Source organism: Prionailurus viverrinus, chromosome D1, assembly GCF_022837055.1.
Source record: "Prionailurus viverrinus isolate Anna chromosome D1, UM_Priviv_1.0, whole genome shotgun sequence".
Classification (NCBI taxonomy): Eukaryota; Metazoa; Chordata; class Mammalia; order Carnivora; family Felidae; genus Prionailurus; species Prionailurus viverrinus.
The window spans coordinates 15,120,268-15,138,635 of NC_062570.1; the positions used below are offsets into that span (position 1 = coordinate 15,120,268).

The 18,368-nt window shown below is 59.3% G+C and overlaps 2 protein-coding genes and 1 long non-coding RNA gene across 8 annotated transcripts in view; 2 read left to right on the forward strand and 1 right to left on the reverse strand.

The window, feature by feature from the left end:
* Window positions 1–18,368, forward strand: part of SIDT2 (SID1 transmembrane family member 2) — a 31,869-nt gene that overhangs the window by 7,432 nt on the left and 6,069 nt on the right. For 2 of the 6 annotated variants that reach the window (XM_047877145.1, XM_047877148.1), the window contains 19 exons: window positions 497–590; window positions 926–978; window positions 1,329–1,340; window positions 1,721–1,792; window positions 1,944–2,015; window positions 3,093–3,211; window positions 3,754–3,827; window positions 3,934–4,000; window positions 4,598–4,671; window positions 4,790–4,913; window positions 5,126–5,243; window positions 5,722–5,858; window positions 6,105–6,213; window positions 6,476–6,552; window positions 6,742–6,788; window positions 7,062–7,167; window positions 7,835–7,945; window positions 9,206–9,319; window positions 9,403–10,836. In XM_047877145.1, the coding sequence (XP_047733101.1) occupies window positions 497–590; window positions 926–978; window positions 1,329–1,340; window positions 1,721–1,792; window positions 1,944–2,015; window positions 3,093–3,211; window positions 3,754–3,827; window positions 3,934–4,000; window positions 4,598–4,671; window positions 4,790–4,913; window positions 5,126–5,243; window positions 5,722–5,858; window positions 6,105–6,213; window positions 6,476–6,552; window positions 6,742–6,788; window positions 7,062–7,167; window positions 7,835–7,945; window positions 9,206–9,319; window positions 9,403–9,465 (1,643 nt within the window). In that variant the 3' untranslated portion in view covers window positions 9,466–10,836. Of the gene's footprint in view, window positions 1–496; window positions 591–925; window positions 979–1,328; window positions 1,341–1,720; window positions 1,793–1,943; window positions 2,016–2,205; window positions 2,269–2,527; window positions 2,844–3,092; window positions 3,212–3,753; window positions 3,828–3,933; window positions 4,001–4,597; window positions 4,672–4,789; window positions 4,914–5,125; window positions 5,244–5,721; window positions 5,859–6,104; window positions 6,214–6,475; window positions 6,553–6,741; window positions 6,789–7,061; window positions 7,245–7,834; window positions 7,946–9,205; window positions 9,320–9,402; window positions 10,837–18,368 lie in introns of those variants that run through there. The other 4 variants (XM_047877150.1, XM_047877146.1, XM_047877147.1 and 1 more) reach the window with 4 other exon arrangements.
* LOC125176171 (uncharacterized) lies at window positions 49–1,714 on the reverse strand. The gene is made up of 3 exons (XR_007156151.1): window positions 1,540–1,714; window positions 1,253–1,369; window positions 49–186 (listed from the first exon to the last, which is right to left on the reverse strand). It is a non-coding gene; the product is annotated as an uncharacterized LOC125176171 (long non-coding RNA).
* On the forward strand, window positions 12,872–18,197 carry TAGLN (transgelin). The gene is made up of 5 exons (XM_047877156.1): window positions 12,872–13,011; window positions 16,410–16,601; window positions 16,696–16,873; window positions 17,170–17,272; window positions 17,613–18,197. The coding sequence occupies exons 2-5, from the start codon at window positions 16,422–16,424 to the stop codon at window positions 17,755–17,757; spliced, it is 606 nt and encodes a 201-aa protein (XP_047733112.1). The 5' UTR covers window positions 12,872–13,011; window positions 16,410–16,421; the 3' UTR covers window positions 17,758–18,197.

The window sequence follows — 18,368 nt, forward strand, 5'->3', positions numbered from 1 at the left end:
AAGTATAAGATAAAAATAAGGGATTGTGATGGGAGGGGAAAGAAACTGTCTCTTCTTTACAGATTCCTTATTCAGCAAATATTTATCTAGCACCTTCTATGTGCCCGGTGCTGCGTTCTGGCTACAGTCCTCAGGGAGCTCCTGTTTGGCGGACAGGAATCTGTTGCTGTGCAGGGTGCCGATGGCCTGTGATGGGCAAAGGACAGGTCACAGGGAACACAGGGCAGAGAAGCCTTCCCAGAGGACATAGTCCTCGAGCTGTATTTGGAAGGAAAGTGTTTGAAGACAGGGTAGGGTTCTTGAGGAAGAGCAACATGAGCAAAGGCAGGAATCGTGTCAGAGTTTGGCATATTTGGGAAGCTGCCTACTGCTCACCCCTCTGGGTCACTACATTTGAGGGGAGATGCAGGGTGAGCTTGGGCCGGGCCCTTGTGTGCCATGGCGGGCAGCGTCGGAAGGCTTCGGTGTGCTCACCCTCCTGCCTCCCTCCCCACAGCCGAGGCCTATGTTGGTGGTATGCTCTTTTGCCTGGGCATATTTCTCTCCTTCTACCTGCTGACCATCCTCCTGGCCTGCTGGGAGAACTGGAGGTAAAGCGGGCTGCTGGGTGCCCCCCTGTTCTGGGGTGGGTTGAGCAGGATGTGAGCCAACCCAGGATAGTGCCCCACGCCATTGCGGGGCATAGGAAGGCAGGCCCCTTTGAGGGTTCGTGGTTCACGAGGCCTCTGCTCTGGAAACCCACCCCTCCCCTCAACCTTCTTCCCAAGCAGGGAAACCCCACATTGTTTCCCAGCCTGGGAGGAACCTTCAGATCACAGATGGAGGACAGGGTTATGGGGTGGAGAGGGTGGAAGGCAGGCCAGCTCGGCAAAGGAGGGATCCTCGTCCCATCCCTCTGGTTTGCCTCTGGATTCTGTCCCTACAGGCAGAGGAAGAAGACGCTTCTGGTGGCCATGGACCGAGCCTGCCCAGAAAGCGGTACCTCCAGAGGGCCTGGGCAGGGAGGGCCGAGTTTGCTTTGTGTTTTGGTGGACGGTTCCCTTCGGGGGCTGGAGGAGGAAGGGCTGGCTGGGGGCTTCTGGATGTCCAGACTGAGAAAGAACACTCTGCAGATGGAAATGGGGCTGGGCTATTGTGCCCTACCTGTGACCCTAACATGGCTGTCTTCATGGCTGCCCCTTGGTTCTTCCTCTGGGCCTAGCTATGCTGTCTGCCTCAGATGATGTAGCTCACAGTCTGGGGGGTTACTAACCTTTCATTCTCTCTCCTTTTCTTCCATTTCACCCTCTCTGTCTGTCCTCCCTCCTGTTTGGGACCTTCTCTCTCAGCTTCTCTCCTTGGTAAGCGCCAGGTGCCGTGGGCAGAGGAGCTGAAATCCAGAGCGGGGGAGGGAGGGAAGGGACACGCAGGGGTGACTGGGTGGGCCCTGGGCAGGCCGAGGCTCGCTGTCCTAGCTGCTAATGTAGATGCATCGATTCCTAGACCTTTCTCTGTCCTTAGCGAGGATGGATGATGGTGAGTGTTTCTACTGGAACACACCTGGGAGGCTGGGGCAGCTGTTAGTGGTGGCAGTGAGTTGTGTTTGCCAGGATAGATGCGTTCTCTCTGCTGCCACCGTGGCCTCTCTGTGTCTCTCTTCTCTGGATTCTTCCTTCTCTCTCTTGGCTTTTGGCTTCGGGCTGTTTCCAGAGCTAAGGGGGCCCTTGACCTCTCTTTGCAGGTAACCCCCGGGTCCTGGCCGATGCCTTCCCCGGCAGCTCCCCGTATGAAGGTTATAACTACGGTTCCTTTGGTACGTGTCCACACCAAAGGCTGTGCTCACCCACTCACAGCCAGGCCTTCTTGGGCTTCCACCTCCAACGTGGCACAATGGCAGCCGGCCCCTTCCGACCCCCGCCTCCCCATCTCCTCCCACCTGCCTCACCGCTCACTGTTCCCCGCAGAGAACAGTTCCGGATCCACCGACGGGCTGGTCGACAGCTCAGGCACTGGAGACCTCTCCTACAGCTACCAGGGTGAGTGAGCCCTGCCGGGCAGAGCCGCGAAGCGTGGGGCCGGAGCTGGCTGCGTGAGACGTGGTGAAGGGCAGGTGCCTCTTCTGCCGGGCGCTGGAACCGGGGAAGGGCTGCTGTCTTCCTGCCCCTTTCCTTGCTCGTTCTTTCTCCCTTGGCCCTACTTCCTGGTAACTTTCCCTTTCCTTTGAAGGGCACGAGTGGTTCAAGCGGCGCCTCCCCTTTGGCCAGATGCGGCAGCTGTGCATTGCCATGGGTAGATGTGGGGGCGGGGGGGCGCTGCTCTGCCAATCAGCTCCTGCCGGGGCAGTTGACCGGGGCCGGTAGGCTCCAGGGCCGGAGAGACGCTTTTGTGCATGGCTTCCCCATCTAATGCCAATAATTGCCCGCTTTTGTGCCTTTTGAGATAAGTAGGCACTGACCTTGATGCTGGTGGGCTGGCACCCCAGCTACCCCCAGGCCAGATGTTCTGGTTCGCTCTCATGTTTGCCAGCACCTCACTCCCTGGCCTGCCGGGGTAGGGCTCACGGGCAGGGGTGTCGTGTCCTGGCCTCCGGGGGCTTTGGTCAGGCAAGGTCACAGGAGGAAGCTTCTGAAGGCACAAGAAAAGGTCAGGATGAAGGAGCAAGTGTTCTTCCTAGAAGCAGCCTGTCACCCTTGCCTGCACCTCAGAACCCACTGGGTCTTTTTCCAGCGGGGGCCAAGGCAGTGTCCTCTCAGAACCCACATGGCTGGGCACCTAATCAGCATGACTTCTGCCGAATTCAGTCCTGCTGCTTCTGTCCGGGACCCAGGATCTGCTCAGTGTCCTGGCCTGGAAGTCCTAGTTCGGTGAGGGGAGCAAGGGTGGAGCGGTACCTGTCTGGTGGCCCGTTCGAGGGTGGCCCACCCTTGTTTCCCTCAAGGACTTAGGAGTACCCTGTCCCTCCTCCCAGGACCTGAGCCCACCTCCATGCCTGCTCTCAGTCCACAATCTGCCTCTTCCCATTGCCTAGTAATTGTGACAATTGCCCCAGGTGGGTGGGGACAGACCTTGGGTTCTGTGCCTCCCAGGTAACTCTTCCCTCCTGCCCACCCCAGATCGCTCCCTTGACCCTGTGGGCGCTCGGCCACGCCTGGACTCCATGAGCTCTGTGGAGGAGGACGACTATGACACATTGACCGACATTGATTCAGACAAGAACGTCATTCGCACCAAGGTCTGGTGCTATGCGGGCTGGCCCTGGGTCATGGGTTTCCCAAGGAAAGGAGATTCTGTGTTCGGGCCCTAGCACATCTCCCTCTGGGGTGTCATCTTAACGTGTTGTTGTTGTTGTTGTTGTTGTTGTTGTTGTTGTTTTGAGAGACAGAGGGCGAGCAGGGGAGGGGTAGAGAGAAAGGGAGACACAGAATCCGAAGCAGGCTCCAGGCTCCGAGCTGTCAGCACAGGGGCTCGAACCCACAAGCTGCGAGATCATGACCTAAGCCAAAGTTGGACGTTTAACTGACTGAGCCACCCAGGCATCCCTCTCTGGGGTGACATCTGAGAGAAACAAAGGGAAAGAGCTCAGCTGGGGCAGGATAGATTCAGGGGAAACCGACTCCACCCCCAGCGCTTCCGGGCTGATCTGCCAGCAGCAACAGGATGGCCTGGAGCCCCCGCCCGACAGAACTGCTGCCTGTGTGAGGGGGCTCCTCCTGTCCCCCTCTCTCCCCTGGGCACGGGGGACTTCTCCCGGGTCTCACTCCAGCTTCTCCCCAGCAATACCTCTATGTGGCCGACCTGGCACGCAAGGATAAACGCGTCCTTCGGAAAAAGTACCAGATCTACTTCTGGTGAGTGGGCGGCACAGCCAGGCCTTCCTGTTATTGGCAGGGTGGTGTGGTGGTGTCTCGGGGCCTGGCCTGCCTCCTCACTGCCGCCCCTCGTCTCACTCCTCAGGAACATCGCCACCATCGCTGTCTTCTACGCACTTCCTGTGGTGCAGCTGGTGATCACCTACCAGACGGTGAGTGGCAGGGCTGACTCCCTGGGCCCGGGCGGCATGCCCTCGTGGGGCCACGTGCTCGCCCTCGCCACAGTCTGAGATGTGGCCTGAAGTGCAGAGCGTCCCAGCCTGGGCCACTGGAGCGAGTCAGGTCACGGGACTCAGGTTCCAGATCCTAACTCTGCCTCACCAGCTGGGTGATCTTGAGCAAGTCACTTAAGCTCCCAGAGCATCAGTTTCTTCATCTGCAAAATGGGGCAGCATGATCTCAATGACGGCACCTTCCCCAGCTTGTTGCAGGGTTTATGCAACAAGAGTCATGGGACTTTGTAAGTCTCGGTTTCCCTTCCCTTTTCTCTGTACTATGGGGCAAGAAATTGTGTCACGGTCACGCCCCATGATTTTTAGCCCCACCTGCTGAGGAGGGACAGCGACTGTGCGAAAGAGGGCTGGCCTGGTCTCCGGATGCACACACATGCTGGTTGTGTGGCACTTCCCTGTCCCTTCGAATGGGGCCGGGTGGTGTGGCATGGGCTCAGGCCTGGCTCCCTCTCACCTGGGCTCTGGGCTGAGTCAGGTGCTTTAGCGGCCCCTCCGTGCTCCCATGCCCTGCTGCAGGTGGTGAATGTCACAGGGAATCAGGACATCTGCTACTACAACTTCCTCTGTGCCCACCCGCTGGGCAACCTCAGGTGGGGATGGTCTTGAGCCAGCCAGGGTGGGGGCAGGGGCTCTGCCAATGCACGTCCTAGGTAGGGAGGAGGCCGGAAGACGGGGCCAAAGCAACGCACCCTGTGTCGCCCCTTCCAGCGCCTTCAACAACATCCTGAGCAACCTGGGGTACATCCTGCTGGGGCTCTTATTCCTACTCATCATCCTGCAGCGGGAGATCAACCACAACCGGGCCCTGCTGCGGAATGACCTCTATGCCCTGGTGAGAGAGCATCTGCCCACTGAGGGCTCGGCTCCAGACCCTTTCTAGCAGGCACGGCCCAGCCCTGCCCTGCCCTGCCCTGCCCTACCCAGCCCACATCCCACTCCATTCCTCTCTCCCGCTCTCCCTGTCTGGGTCCCTGCCTGCCTGCCTCCCTCCCTCCCACCTCTCCTCCCACCTCACCTCCTCTTTTCCTTCCTTCTCCCCAATAGGAATGTGGGATCCCGAAACACTTTGGCCTGTTCTATGCCATGGGCACAGCCCTGATGATGGAGGGGCTGCTTAGTGCCTGCTATCACGTCTGCCCCAACTATACCAACTTCCAGTTCGGTGAGTGGGGCCTCCCTCTTCCCTGGCTGAACCGTCCTCCGGCATCCCCACATCCCCCACAGGGATCCCCCAGACCCAGCTCTGCAAGGCACTCCAGAGCTGGGCTGCCTGTGTGCACACACATCCTCGCTTATGGAAGAGAGGCAGCTGGGTGCTATTTCCTTCATGTGTTGATTGTTTTCTACGGAAAGGCGTGTATAAAATGGAGAAAAATGAACATAATTAAGATGTGGTCCCTGATCTCAGGGTGCTCAGACTAAGTTGTCCTTGTTGTCAGGGGGAGTCAGACTGGGTGGCAGCCGGTGGGGTGGTAGTGTGGTGTCAGAGGGACAGTTAAGGGACTGGAGTCCGCCCACCGCCAGCTCGCTCTGCGGCCCCGATGAGGTGGAGGGGCTCTCTTTGCCACCCCGACTGTCTGGGCTGGGAGGTCTGTGCTGAGTGCGTGTGTTTGAGCTCACATTCACGTCCCCCAACGCAGACACGTCGTTCATGTACATGATTGCCGGGCTGTGCATGCTGAAGCTCTACCAGAAGCGGCACCCGGACATCAACGCCAGTGCCTACAGCGCCTATGCCTGCTTGGCCATCGTCATCTTCTTCTCCGTGCTGGGCGTGGTGAGGCCCTGACCCGCTGTGCTCGTCCCGTAGGGAACGTACACACGTGTGCGCGCACACGCACCCTCTCCACCTCCCGCAGGAGAGATCCCTGCTGCTTCCCTGAGGTGCCTTCCCTGGGCTCCTCGGAGAGCCGCATCTGGCCTGGCAGCGAGCGCTGCTCCCCGGGAGGAAGGGTGGGCTGCGGGAGCGGCCTCCTCAGCGCCTCCTCAGCCCGCCGTGCTCCCCCCCCCCCCCCCGCCCCAGGTCTTTGGCAAAGGGAACACAGCGTTCTGGATCGTCTTCTCGGTCATTCACATCATTGCCACCCTGCTCCTCAGCACACAGCTCTATTACATGGGCCGCTGGAAGCTGGGTGAGGGCCTGCCCGGGGCGGAGCGCGTCAGAGGGGGCCAGCTGGGCCCCGTGGAATGAGGGGTTGGTGGCCTCAGGGACCTGGATTCACAGCAGACTTTGGGTTCTGCCCTCTTGCTGGCGGCCCTGGAAGAATCACTGAGTGAGGAATTTGATGAGGGTTGGTATGGCTGTGCCCTCTGAAGGCCCGGGGTCCTCTCACACGGCGCGGGCCAGGGTGACCAGGAAAGAGGGGAGCCCTCGAGCACTTTCCCTTCTTGCAGACTCGGGCATCTGCCGCCGCATCCTCCACGTGCTCTACACAGATTGCATCCGCCAGTGCAGCGGGCCTCTCTACGTGGTACCGGCCCGGCCCCCCAGCCCTCCTCCTCCATCTACTCACTCTCTTCCCTCTGGCGGGAGGTGGGGGGACCCGGGTGCAACCTAGAGCCCGGGGGAGGGGGGGGGACCGGCTGACTTGGGCCTTCTTCCACTTTTCTCCCTGTCTCTCTTCCCCTCTCTCAGTCCCCGTGTCTCTGCTTCCCTCCAGGACCGCATGGTGCTGCTGGTTATGGGCAACATTATCAACTGGTCACTGTGAGTCTGGCCATTGTCCGTGGTAGCCTGGCTGGGCGGACGACTGGGGACGTGGCCAGCCACTGGCTGCCTTGGGGGCCACGGACAAATTCTACACTTTGGGCATGAGAAATGGGGGCTGAGGAGAGCGCTGTCGGCACGTGGGGTTCTAGAATTTCTGCGGGCCTCTGAACCCAGCCTCACATCATAATAAAACGTGGGGTAGGAGTGAGGGAGAGCCCTTTCCTCGCTCTTGGACCTCCCCTGCTTCACCGGCTCTTCCTCCCTTGCCAGAGCTGCCTATGGGCTCATCATGCGCCCCAATGACTTCGCCTCCTACTTGTTGGCCATTGGCATCTGCAACCTGCTCCTCTACTTTGCCTTTTACATCATCATGAAGGTGAGTGCGGATGGCTCGGCCTCCTCTGCCGGCTGCCCTGCTTTTGCAGGAGGGAGATGGGCACAGCCCGTCTCTGAGTAGCACTGAGAGGGATCGGGCATTTTTCGTTCCTGTCTTCGCCAGTCTGGGGAGGGGAAAGGCTCGGGTCTCTTGCATGTACTCCAGCTGTGTCCAAAGACCCATTTACTGAGCCCCTTCCATGTTCTAAGAAGGGCACATGAAACCGGTAGCACCGCAGGCTGTAGTTGGGCAGAGCCTCCCTCCGCCCCCCTCGCCCTCCCCCTGGCCCCCCCCCGGCAGGGCAGAGGGGGTGGGGGCGGGGCTCACTATGTCCGCACAGGCTGGGGCCTCTGAGGGCCAGGTGCTTCCCGGGGACCCTTGTGCCATCCAGCACAAGGAGAGCCCCCTGGCCGGTCCACCCTGCCAGCGCAGGGCTCTGGACATACGGAGGCCTGGCCAGGGTGAGCGTCAGGGGTGAGGACGCCGGGCTGCTGGTGTGGGGCGTACTGAGCTGTGTAGCTGTGTCAGGTGATGGTGTGAATCCGCGATGGCTCCCTAAAGGATCCATCCTGTGCGCTGGGAAGTGGCATCAAGGGCAGGCTGGCGAACGGGCCGGGCCGGGGCCTGGCCCTCAGGCTGCTCTCCCCCCCACCCCCCTGCCCCCCAGCTCCGCAGCGGGGAACGGATCAAGCTCATCCCCCTCCTCTGCATTGTCTGCACCTCGGTGGTGTGGGGCTTTGCCCTCTTCTTCTTCTTCCAGGGACTCAGCACCTGGCAGGTGAGTAGTCATCCTGCCGAGAAGGTGGGGAGTCGCCCACAGGCTCGTTGTGAGCCAACAAATGGCCAGTTCTCTTTTCAAACACCATTTGTGAGCACCTGCTGAACTCTGTCACAGCTGCTTTCTCATTTAATCTTCCCAACTTTCAGTACACCAGCATGGAGGTATCCCCATTTTACTCATGAGGCAGCTGAGGTTCAGAGAGGCCAAGTGACCGGCCCGAGGTCACACAGCCAGTGAGTGGGACATCTGGGGTTTGAAGCCAGAAATGCCAGGTTCTCCCTTTTGCCTCACAGGCACCCGCCATGAATCAGGCTTCAATTCTGTGATCAGAACTAAGTCTAGCATGGTCTCTTCCTTTGAAGTACTTAAAATCTAGTGAGAGAGAGAGAGAGAGAGAGAGAGATGAACAATTCCTGGACTGCTCTTTGCAATATGATATAGGAGGTGAAGGTATGGGCAAGACAGGAAGGAGGAATGGACACGAGGGCAGAGGACAGAGGAGATCCAGGAAAGCTTCCTGGAGGAGGCAGACTGTGCTCGTGGCCTTATAGGCCTTGGGTGATGAGAAAGCACCCTGTGGCCCACAGATGCTGTGACCTGAGTAACGTTACAGAGGCAGAACTAGACGAGGCAGATTTGGAGTCCGTGAATGCACTAATTTGGGAGCTGAGTGAAAGACTGAGCTCCTGAGGGCAAGGCAGTTCTGGTCTTCTCGGTGGCCTCAGCGTGGGGCACAGACAGTCCCCAGACACAGTAATGTCCGGGCAGGGTTTGCCGGATAGGGTTATGGGTGAGCATGGAGGACCACGAGTGCCTTAGGTCATGGCCCACAGGTCATAGCTCCTGTTGTCCTCGAGCAGGGCTGCGTGACCAACCAATAATACTTTGGAGAAAAAGTGATCCTGGAGTCACTGATGAGAGCAGGGGGCAGAGTCCGAGGCAGGGAACCAAGTTAGGAGGCTTTTGAAGCCTTCTAGTGTCTCCAGGTGATCTCAGCCCTGTGCAGGAGGGCTTACATAAAGGGCAGGAGAATCTGAGGGTAGAAGTGAAAGGAAAGGGAAGGACAGAAGCCAGCGTCCTCGGGGAGAAGCGTGTAACAGCCAGTTCTTAGGTGTGGGAGACGAGGCAAGGGCGAGTCGGAGGAGGGTGCTCTCCTGCCTGGCGCCGGGAGCAGGGCAGCCCCAGGGAGCCGGCAGCAGGTCTGGCCCCAGCCTTGGTGGGCAGTGTCCGCAGGCGGCTCTCCCTGTTCCTCCCCAGAAAACCCCCGCAGAGTCTCGGGAACACAACCGAGACTGCATCCTCCTGGACTTCTTTGACGACCACGACATCTGGCACTTCCTCTCCTCCATTGCCATGTTCGGGTCGTTCCTGGTACGTGAGACTCTTCTGCCCAAGCATGGGGAGAGGCCGAGGCCGGCCCCTTGCCTGTGCTTGACTCAGCGTCCACCCCCCAGGTGTTGCTGACACTGGACGATGACCTGGACACCGTGCAGCGGGACAAGATCTATGTCTTCTAGTGGGAGCCAGGCCCCTCGCTTTACTCAGGGGGCCCTGAGCTCCTCTGTCTCCCTGCCCAGAGCCCCTGCAGCTCTGGGGGCGTGCATCCCCGCCCTGCAGCCCAGTGTGGGTAGTGGCGGGACAGCGAGGCCCAAGCTTGGCCCGGGACAGTCACAGCGGTGGGCCTGGCCGCTGCCCTCTGCTGAGAAGGAGGCCTCCTCCCGCAAGACCCCAGATGTTGGCCACGTGTTGCTGCTTCTCAGTGTTGAGGGCCTCTCAGGGGCCCTGTCCGTTGGCTCTCCGTCTGTTCCTCTGCAGGAGGAAGGAGGAAAGTGTTGCCCTGCCCAGTTCATGCCTTGCGTTCTGCCAGTCCCTCCCCTCCCCACGAGCCTATGACTGCGAGCCCTTTCTTCTCCCTGAGTTCCAGTCCAGGGCCCGGTTGGGCCTGATTCTCTGTCCTGCACCAGGGCCCCATAGCGCTTTGGGGCCATACCTGACTGCCATCACTGCCCATTCCAGCCAGGATGAATGGGCTGTAGGATTTTGGAGGCTGGCCAGCTGGTGCCACCCTTTTGGTGCTATGGCCTAAGAGGGGCTTCAGGCAGTGCTGCCTCCTCCCTTTGACCTGTGCTTGGAGCTGGTTCTGTGGTAATAAGGGTCAGCTCATGTGTGAGAGTCGCCTTTGAGCTGAGGGACTGAATTCAAAGGTCACCTGCCTATCTCGTCAGCCCCCAGACTGATGTTGGCACCAGGATCAGAGGGAAAGATCAGTTTACCCCTTTCCTTCTTTTTCTTTCTAGGCCCTCTCTCCTGCCAAGCCCCCACTGGGGGCCTTTCAGTGCCATTGACACTGCCCAAGAATGTCCAGGGGCAGAGGAGTGGGACACAAGGCGCCTAGCTCCTCTTGTCTCCTCATAGCCGCGGGAGCCCCAGTGCCTATCTTAGAAGGGGGCTCAGGAAGGGACATGATCTTCCTCTCAATGTCCCTAGTCCAGCCTCACTCTAGGACCTGGGGCTGGCTTCGGTGTTTCCGTCCTGTCTTTGGCCAAGTTTTGTGTTAGTCACACACATATACATGTATGAAACCTTGAAGTTTACACTGAGCCGCCCCAGCTCTGGGCCCCCTGGCTGCTCTGTCCTTCGAACCCCTTCCCCTACCCGGTTCATTCCAGATGCCAAGACTGGGGGAGGGCAGGTCAGGCCTCTGCCTTGGGGATGGGAGTGTGTCTTATTCTGCCCAACTTGTTTTTACAGCTCTCCCTTGGGCTGGGGAGAGGAGGTGGATCTGGATCCGTTTTCAGAACTCCGTTTAATGTCTGTTGCCATGCTATGGTTGCATTTCTGTTTTCTATGAATGGGTCTGCATTCAATTAAAGAAACAACCGGACGCAGCTCCTGGGCCCGTTTGCTCCTCCTTTCTGGGTGGAGATGTTGAGAATGAAGGGTGGGGCAGCGGTCCTACATTTTCCGGTTCTCCTGGTCTACCTTTCTCTTTCAACAAAAGAGATTCCCCTTTGTCTCCCCCACGTGTCCTCCCGTCCTCGGTCCCCAAGGTTATTCCTGTCCTTTGAGCAATAGCATCAATCCAGGAAACACTTACCAGGGGCCGTTCCAGGCCCTGTGCTGGGCGGAGAGGAGAGTGTGGTGAATAAGCCTTAGCAGCACCATCTCTCCTCTGCGACCCCCACCCCTTACCTGGCAAATGGCAGCAGCTTCTGGCCCACCTGCCCGCCCCCCCCCCCCTACAAGTCGGGCCGGTTTCACTTCTGACCCTAGCCTCTCCGGCTGGGCAGGCTGTGTGTGCAGGCAGTACTTCCTGACATGACTTTTTTTTTTTTTTTTTTTTTTTTTTTTGGTGAGCGAGAGAGCAAGTGGGGGAGGGGCAGAGAGAGAGGGAGACAGAACCTGAAGCAGGCTCCAACCCACAAACCGTGAGGTCATGACTGAGCCCAAATCAGGAGTTGGATGCTTAACCCACTGAGCCACCCAGGCACTGCCCCTGACACGACTTGAATAGAGAATGCAGGCCGAGGCCAGGAAGGTTCTTGGGGGAACACAAGCTGCTGGTATATGGTGGGTAACTGCGCGTGGGCGGCAGGCAGGCTCCCAGAAGCGGGCGTTTGAAATGACCCTAGAAAGTTGATTTAGGTTCCAGTGGGCCTAGGATAGCAAGATCGGGGCGGTGGCAGGAAGCTGGTGAATTCACAACTCACCAGAGGTCTGCCACCCTCTAGCTGATTCCCCGCCCCTCTCCCTGCCCTTCCCAGTAAACGCCACTGGAGGGCACCCTAGCTCTGTGCCACTGGGCTCTGGCCAGGGGAGGCAGGCTGTGGTGGGCGGGCCTCCCACCAAGGCCAGGCCTGGCTGACCCCCCTCCTGGAGGTGCCGGGTGTGCCGGTGTCCAGTGTGTGGTGGGGAGTGTCAGCCCCTCCCTGCCAAGCCGTCCTGGGAAAAGGGGTGGGGTGGTGCCACAGCCGGCAGCCCAGAGACCCTGCAGCAAGTCTCGCCTCCTGCCCCTTCGCCAGACCCCTGAGGCCGGGTGCAAGCCACATAGGAGTGAGTCTCCTTCCTGGAGGGATGGAGCCCAGTCTGTTCTTTAGGGGAGGCACAGACTGTTCCAAAGGGAGGGAGAGAGGAGAGCGGCCTCTGAGCCTCCAACCCAGCCTTGGTGTCTCAGCCCTGCCAGGCCTTAGAGATGCCCTGGATGAGGGCCAGGGTCCACTGAGCTGCTGCCCAGCCCTCAGATTATGCCCCAGCTAAAGCATCTAACTCAAGATCCACCCCAACTGGAAGCGCCCAACCTGAGCAGGGTGGTTACACCCGACAGACTCTCAGCTCCCACACGGGGGCCTCTGGGGACGTCCGGCTTCTGCCACTCATGGCCTCCCACGTGGCCTCGGGTGACATGCACCCTGAGCCTGTTTCTTCACGTGTAACGCGAGGTTAGTGATTATCCCACCAGGTAGCCGTGAAGATTAAATGAGAGCATTTGCGGCAGGTCCTCAGTAAAGGAAGTTCCTAGAGCCGAACCCTCGGGAGGACAGGGTGGTGGGTTACTCCACCACGGACCTCAGGGATCTGTCCCCCAGCTCTTTCCCCCTCTCCCTGGCCAGACTCTCTTGAATTGCCCCCTACCGTCAAGTCACACACGGGGGCAGGGAGCAGTGCAGAAGGAGCAGCCCTAGGGCCAGACAGCAGGGCAGGGCTTCGTGGTCCTGTCCATAAAAGGCTTTTCCCGGCTGCTTCCCAGCCGGCAGCGCAGCTCCGCCCCGCCGGCTCCATCTCCAAAGCACGCAGAGAATGTCCCGGGCAGCCCCCGGCAGACTGCTCCAACTTGGTGTCTTTCCCCAAATATGGAGTCCGTGTGGAGTCACTGGGGGGGCGGGGGGTGGGGAACGGGACGGGTTCCTCTGGCAGGGAGGGGGCCCAGGGGTGAGCCAGCGGGGGAGGCTGACATCACCGCGGCAGCGGCCCTTTAAACCCCCCACCCAGCCGGCGCCCCATCCTGTCTGTCCAAGTTCAGACACGGAGAGCTCATTCCCGCCTGCGAGTCTCGAGGAACTCCTGTAAGTGCAGGCATCCCCGGGTTGGAGGGGAGGTGGGCTAGGGCTTAGGGACCACGGGGGTATTGCAGAGGGGCTCTCACGGGCCCTGGCCTGCAACCCCATGGGGGGGAAGCACGTCCTCTCCTCGTGCATTCCTCACCTCCAGATGGGAAGGTGGCCTTAGCTCGATGAGGGTGGGGGTGTGGGGTGGGGGTGGGTGGGTGAGATTGCTGGAATCCCTTACTTGGAGTCCTTGGACCAGGCAGCCCCAGGCTGATCTCAAGATGGCTTGGCCGGTCAGAGGGACTGATGGTGGAGACCTGAGGTCTGAGGTGACAGGGAGGCTCCCCACGTTTTTGGCCATGGTCGTACCGACAGAGTGTGTGATGGGCTCAAGGTATTGGGTTAGACCCAAGGCTCTGTCTGTCGTTCATGTAAGAGGACATCCAAGGAGGTGAGGAGGTGTGCGAGCACAGCAGTGCTGGAGAGCAGTGTCCTGCTGGCGGGCACTCGGGTCTGAGCAGCACAGAAGCCCTGGGAGCCACTGAGGCAGTGGAAAGGACCACCAGACTCCTGTACCCTGGAACAGCCAGGGTGGCCCGGTGCAGGGACCTGCGAGAGCTGCGTTTTCTAGACACATGGCTCCTTCCATCCTCTGAAATGGGAGATGACCGCACGGCAGGCAGAGGGGTGAGGGCTGGGCACCCCCAGGGGCTTTGCAGTGTTGTTCTGGATGGCTCACACAGGGCTGGGCGGGCCTGGGACCCTGGGCCTTTCCCGAAGGGTCTAGCTGGTTCCCTCAATGGTTGCTCTCCAAAGGGCAGCAGTGAATAGGGCTGCTCTTCTCTGCTTCCAGAATTTAGAGGAGCCGTCCCTCTTGCCTTCTCAGAGATCCACGTGTGCCTGCTCTTATTGGCTGTGTTCTATTTTGAAGAGCCAGGGGCCCGGCGGTCCTGGAGAGACCCCTGGTTCCTGCCGGTAACAGGTGCACGCCACCGCTTTGCAGCTGGCCCTTGTTCTTTCTCTCAGGGGAGGGGAAGCTGACAGGAGCCACAGGGCCAGAGGGTCAAAGCGGAGTCCAACTGGCCGGCCTGGCCTGCTCCAGGAGGCTTTGTCTAGAAAGGCCTCTGGGTGGGCTGCCTGGCAACTGTTTCCCTCTCCTCTTCCTACAGCTCCAAGGTGGCACTGGGGAGGTCTTGGTCAGAGGACTTAATGAGATTTCTTGGAATTCTCCACTTCCGGACTCCTCATGCAGAGGCAGAGGGTGGGGTTGGGATGGGTGGGGTGCATTTCATCCCCTTCCCTGTTCTGATAAAAATCGAATATTGTCTCTAGATCTAGGGGCTGCAGCTTTGTGTACTTCTCACTGTGAGCCTCGATACCTTAATTATCTGCTCCGAATCTCTTAGACTGCAAGCTGGGGGTGACGGCACTCTGCTTCTGTCCTGCTCCTCACCTGCTGGCACAGGGTCTGGGAGGGTAGGTGGGTGGGGAGGACGAGGAGGGCAGGGCGGGGAAGGTGGGGTGTGCGCTGCCTGCCTGGGCTGGTGGGGTGAAGGCTGAGCGGGGCCCAGGATGAAGGATGGGCTGAGGGCACTTGGTCCCAGCTGACTCGTGGGTTTGGACCCCTCGTCTTCGCCCTTGGGCGGTTGGGAAGCAGGGGTGGGGAAGAGAGGCGTTGGGCTGTCTATGGGGAAACAGAGACTCTGCTTTTGGATTCTCTGGCATCACTGGCCAGGTGAGGGTGCCGGTGCTCAGAGGTGGCCCAGCCCTCGGGCTTTTCAAACTGGAGAGAAGTGAGTTGCCCAGTGGCTGGAATCAAATGAGTTCATCTCCCGTGTTCTTTCTCTCAAACTTTGTTGTCCTCTCAGGGGATGAATGGAAAAGGAGTGGAGGCCAGAGTGGGAAGAAACAGTTTTTGTCCCTGGGTCAGGGGCTGGCTCTCCCAGGTCACCACCAGGAGGCGACTCTGGGAGGGAGTCACAGACAGTGCCTGGGAGAAGGCACAGCTCTCTGAGGGAGATGACATCATCCTCGGTGCACAGATGGGGAACTTGAAGGCAGGAAAGTTGTCAGCTACGGGCGAAGGAAGGGTTGGGCAGCTGACCCGAGACCGTGACAAGCTCCCCACGGTGGTACAGGAGAGACGGTCTGATATTGGCAAGAAAGGGAGTCGGGGGAGCACAACGACTACCCCCATCCTCAGACCATTCTCTCCCTCCCAACCTCTGACCTCTCTGAGGCCAGGTGATGGGTCTGGCTTCATCTGGCACCTCTCTCGGAGGGCTCTTCCGATGAGCTCTGGGTGATAGCTGGGGCCAGGTCAGGTTCCTCTTGACCAGCCACATCTGCCCAGAGGCCTACCTCGCCCGCCCTGCTGCTATAGCCTTCCCCCTACATCTCGGGGCTCTCCAGAGCAGTGCCGGCCCCAGACCTTCAGGGCAACAGCTGCTGCTGCCGTGCACGGAGAGGGGCTCCCCACGCTCTCGCTGGCAGATCCTTGGCTCTGGGATACCCTTGGAGGGCTCTGGCTCCTGGGTTACTCAGCTACTACAGTGGTGGGAGCCTGAGGGCACGAGGGAAAGTCTAGGGGTCTCTAAGTGTTCCCTCTCTCTCTCTCTCTCTATTTCTCTCTCGGCTCACCTGAGGAAGTACAGCTTTTTGACCAAAACCTCTTGGGTTTTGCTGGCTTCCTAGACCTTTCCAGGGGTGGATAAGTTTGAGCCTCTTCACCAGCTGTGGGCCAGAGGCTGAGCTGACCTGGCAAAGAGCTGGACTTTTGGAGCTCCAGCTTCGGGGCTGGGGGGATAAAGCGGAGGGAGAAGTAGGGCAGGACCACCTCACGCCTAGCTGGACAAAGAAACCCGCTGCTTTATTTTGGAAGGGCCGTGTGGCCTCTTCTGGAAGGTGTCTCCAGTGCCTCCGGTCAATCTTGGCAAAGAGAGAAAGCTCTAGACCCGCCATTGTCAAACTACAGCTCATAGGCTAAGTGCAGCCTGCTGTTTGTGTAAATAAAGTTTTATTGGATCAAAGCCTGCTTGCTTGTTCATGTATCGTCTCAGGCTGCTTTCCTGCTACAATGGCAGAAACCTCATGTCCTGCAAACCCTAAAATACTTACTGTCTGGTTGCTTACAAAAAGAAGTTTACTGACCCTTGGTCTAGACTTCCAAAGATCTGGTCTCCCGTTTCTCTGGCCTCCAAGTTCAGAGGCTCCCCGGACTGAGGGGATGAGCCTGGCCCAGACGGGCAGTGCCGTGAAAACAAAATGAGGGAACGGGGAGGTAAACATCTAGGATGGGTGGCATCCCCCACACCCCCCGTCCTCCTAGAAGCCGGAAGGCCCGCCTAGCACAAGTGGGAGCAGAGTTGTTCTCCGATCCTCTGACCTTCTCCCTTCTCTGGCCTGTGCTGCTTTAGCTCTCCCTCAACATGGCCAACAAGGGTCCTTCCTATGGCATGAGCCGCGAAGTGCAATCCAAAATTGAGAAGAAGTATGACGAGGAGCTGGAGGAGCGGCTGGTGGAGTGGATCGTCATGCAGTGTGGCGCAGACGTGGGGCGCCCGGACCGTGGGCGCCTGGGCTTCCAGGTCTGGCTGAAGAACGGCGTGGTGAGTGATCCCCTGGGAAGGGGGCTGGGGCTCTGCTGGAGTTGTGAGGCAGGCGCCCCGAGCTGAGTGCCGAGCTGCGTTCTGTGCCTGGCAGATTCTGAGCAAGCTGGTGAACAGCCTGTATCCTGACGGCTCCAAGCCAGTGAAGGTGCCCGAGAACCCTCCCTCCATGGTCTTCAAGCAAATGGAGCAGGTGGCTCAGTTCCTGAAGGCGGCTGAGGACTATGGGGTCACCAAGACTGACATGTTTCAGACTGTTGACCTCTTCGAAGGTACAGAGAGAAAAGGGGTGGAGAAGGTGGGTGCAGGACAGGAAGCTGAGGCAGAGGGGATGAAGGATGATCAAAACATGCCACACAACAGGTCTGCGTAGTAGGAACAGGATGTGCCGGAAGGGTACCAGCCAGGCTCTCGAGGGCATCGTAGGATCTCCTGGAGCCTCCTTTGATCCTGGGACAACCTTTGCCCCTGGGTTGGCCATTTTTCTGAGAGGTGGGGCAGGCCCTGCCCTGGAGTCCCGTGTACATGGCCCTGAAGTTCCCCCCCCATCCCTCCTTTCTTCTCACAGGCAAAGACCTGGCAGCGGTGCAGAGAACCCTGATGGCTCTGGGCAGCTTGGCAGTGACCAAGAACGACGGGTACTACCGTGGAGATCCCAACTGGTTTATGAAGTACGCGGCCACCCGGGGTTCCTTGTGCTCCGAACCTGTGTCTTTGCAGGGAGATGGGAGGTGGCCTGGGCTGACTGTCAGGCCCAGCGGGGAGGGGAAGCAGAGAGCTGGAAGGTCCAAAGTGAAGGTCTAGGCTGGGTAGGAAATGGGTCCCTGGTACTTGCCATTCTCCCTGGTCCACGGGGTGAGCCAGGTTAAGGAAACAAAGAAGTGAGATGGGGGGGGGGGGTGACATGGGACCCGTCTAGGAAGTGACAGAGGAAACAGAGCACGGGAGGAGGGGAGGGGGGATGAAATGTGCAGTCCTGATGAGTCTTTATCCTGGTTTCCCCTCTTCCAGGAAAGCCCAGGAGCATAAGAGGGAGTTCACAGAGAGCCAACTGCAGGAGGGAAAACATGTCATTGGCCTACAGATGGGCAGCAACAGGGGGGCCTCCCAGGCCGGCATGACAGGCTACGGACGACCTCGGCAGATCATCAGTTAGAGGGAGAGGGCCAGCCCCCAGCCCTGTCCTTCCCCGGCTCGTCGGCTGCAGCCATCCTGCCTAGCCCGCCTCACCCGCACCCGTGTAGTTCCTCAGCCCCGGCCAAGCTTCGAGGCTCCGTCACTGAGCAAAGGTGACCGCACTTGGGCAGCTCTCCCCCACCCCTCAGCCTCAGCCCAATTTCTTACCCCCAAGCACCACTCCCCTGACGCTCCTCCCAGCTCCCCCGCCGTCTCCCACCGTCTCACCCCATCCTGGGCCGGGCAGGGGGGACGTGGGCTGGGGGTAGCTTGGGCGGGGGGCAAGTCCACTAGCCTCCTTGGCAACAGACGCCTAATGAAGGTAATCCTGCCCAACCTCCCTCCATTTATTTTTTTTCTGGAATATTTTGGGGGTTGAAATTCAGAAAGGAAACAAATATATACATCAATCTTTTCTCAGGCCTGGCTGGCAGAGTTTGATTTGCCCTGGTCACTTCTGGTTCTAGGAAACATGAGCAGGGAAGAGGCAGGCAACATTTATGTGGGTTCCTGAAGGCCAGCTCCGAAGGACCTCTCAAATTCTAGGACCTCAAGGGGGGGCCAGTTTCCTCCAGAGGGCCACGCGGAGGA

What these genes read in the sequence shown, in the direction of transcription:
- TAGLN (XM_047877156.1), top strand. Translation starts at nt 16,422, where the DNA reads ATGGCCAACAAGGGTCCTTCCTATGGCATGAGCCGCGAAGTGCAATCC. An exon ending in TCTGGCTGAAGAACGGCGTG is followed by an intron (nt 16,602 to 16,695) that starts GTGAGTGATCCC and finishes TGTGCCTGGCAG; the next exon opens with ATTCTGAGCAAGCTGGTGAA. An exon ending in GACTGTTGACCTCTTCGAAG is followed by an intron (nt 16,874 to 17,169) that starts GTACAGAGAGAA and finishes TTCTTCTCACAG; the next exon opens with GCAAAGACCTGGCAGCGGTG.